Consider the following 2,134-nt stretch of genomic DNA (forward strand, 5'->3'; position numbering starts at 1 on the left):
AAAAAAAAAAAAAAAAAAAAACGAAAAAGGGGGTGATGAAACACAAACTTTTATAGTTTTTAACTTTTTTTGGTAATAAAAAACTTTGATCGTCACACGTATTAAATTTCTACCGAAAAGATAACAATCTCTGTGGTAAGGATTAAGAAAGTCAGCAATTCCAAATTTCCGTTCCTATTACTATCGCCGCTCTTCTTAGATTTTTATTTCCTCCGATCAAAGAACCATTCGTGACAGCCGGACAAGTTAGCCTGAGACCGAGAGAAGCAGAATGGGTCATGGAAGCTCTAAATCAAACGGTTCAGACTCTTCAGTTCCTACCTTCGACTCCAAACCGTCTCGTGTTTCCCGTCTCCGGCATTCACTCCACTTGCATCGCCACCGTAGTGGTAGTGGCAACGGCCGTGGTTCGAGTTCGTTTTCTCAGCAAAAGCTCCTTGCTAGCGATGATTTCGCCGGGATCGCTCTCATCACACTCATCGGTGTAATCCTTCTCACATCTCTTATGCATTTGGTTTCCTCAAATCTGAATCGTGTTTCAGTTATATTTCTTCCTACTCACACTTACAGGCGGAGATGAAATTCAAGGACAAATGGTTTGCTTGTGTTACTTTGGGTGAACGCACGTTCCGGACCGCGACTTCAGATCAGTTAAGTGGAAAAAAACCGCACATGATTCTCTCGAATCATTTAGGTAAAAGATTTTCGGTTAAGAGAAGTTTAGGGCCGTTTGATAACGTACAGAAACGGCAGAAACTTAAATTTCAGTGTGTAGAATTAAAGGTGTTCGATAGTAACCAGCGAAAGATAGCCGTTTTAGAAAACAAATGAAATGAAACAGTTTTATCAAACGTTTTAGTTCCGTTTTTTCCATTTCATGTTTCTTGAAACGTTATCAAATGGGCCCTTAGTGTCTCCCTTTTGGTTTCAGACTCTTGGATATGGGTTGTCCTAGTAAGTCCAGAAAGGCTCGTGGATAAGTAACATAACAGACGGTTACACTGTTAAAATGATCATTCGGACCTCTTGTTATTGTTTGGAAGAAATACATTGCCGAATTGCTAAAATCATATCTTAATTGGTTGTATGCTAAATGCTGAGTTTCGTTTGTGTAATTGACAAATTGTGTTACATGAATCTTAAAACATTGTAACAGCTGTGATGAATTCCCTTCGGGCTCTAGATGCCTTTTAATAATGTATAATGTCAGAAGATCTGTGGTTTTTACTCATGTGCTACATAGAATGGTTTCATATGCCTGCTTAGGGGACGAAAGGAGTGGGTGATGAAGAAATAGCAATTGTATGATATCTTGAATCATTGAAAGTCAAAATTAACCTGTTAAATGTGAAAAGTACAAATTCTGCTTCCTCGAATTTCAAATTACAATAGAAGGAAGAGTTAATGTAGTAGCCATAAGCAACTAAATGGAAAGTAGCCTTTCCAAGAGGAATCTTTATTCGGAACCAGTTGTTTACTGTGTAACCTGCTTCTTGTATTTATAGACCTGTAAAAGAGTTCTACAGTGAATAGAAAAAATAATTGGATAAAGGATATAAATTAAATGTTACAATTGAAGGACTCACGCTGGATGGTAACAAATCATGTGGTTAATTGCCCATGGCCCATGGGATATAAATAGGTTAGGTCCTCAGCTGTATAATATTTTCTGAGTTTTTAGCATCAATGTCAATAAACCCTATCAAATTAATCAAACAATTTCCAATTCAGTAAAACTTCGCAGGCATATTGGCAGAGTTGATAATGAATAAAGTGGAATAAGATTCTTGGAAAGCAGATCAGTATAGAGTTGCCAAATAAGCAAATCAACCTGGCTGTTTGCAGAATTCAAGAATCATATTTTTAGACCAGGTTTGGAATTTTAGAAGCACCTCTAGATCTCCAAAAATTGTGGAGCTTTGTAGATATTATATGCAGAAATTTTCATGTCTGACAAAAGTCCTTGTCAATTGGGTAACACTGGTTGGTTTTCTGGTTCAGTTGACCTTAATGATCAGACAAGAACTTAGCAGGCTGCTACTATAAAGAATGACAGACAACTAAGGAGATTACATCTCAAACTGCTACTTTGCTTCACAATTGATAGAATGAGGCCCTTCAGAGCTCGCCAAAA

At 37.4% G+C, this 2,134-nt stretch overlaps 1 protein-coding gene across 2 annotated transcripts in view; it reads left to right on the forward strand.

Annotated features, from left to right (window-relative positions):
• The first annotated feature begins 115 nt into the window (after positions 1–115).
• Positions 116–2,134, forward strand: part of LOC122066609 (phosphatidylserine decarboxylase proenzyme 3-like) — a 35,949-nt gene continuing 33,930 nt past the window's right edge. The window contains exons 1-2 of one of the 2 annotated variants that reach the window (XM_042630442.1): positions 116–484; positions 571–650. In XM_042630442.1, coding sequence (XP_042486376.1) covers positions 272–484; positions 571–650 — 293 coding nt within the window. In that variant the 5' untranslated portion in view covers positions 116–271. The remainder of the gene's footprint in view (positions 485–570; positions 651–2,134) is intronic. The other variant, XM_042630448.1, reaches the window with a different exon arrangement.

This window comes from Macadamia integrifolia, chromosome 2 (genome assembly GCF_013358625.1).
Source record: "Macadamia integrifolia cultivar HAES 741 chromosome 2, SCU_Mint_v3, whole genome shotgun sequence".
NCBI classification, from domain to species: Eukaryota; Viridiplantae; Streptophyta; class Magnoliopsida; order Proteales; family Proteaceae; genus Macadamia; species Macadamia integrifolia.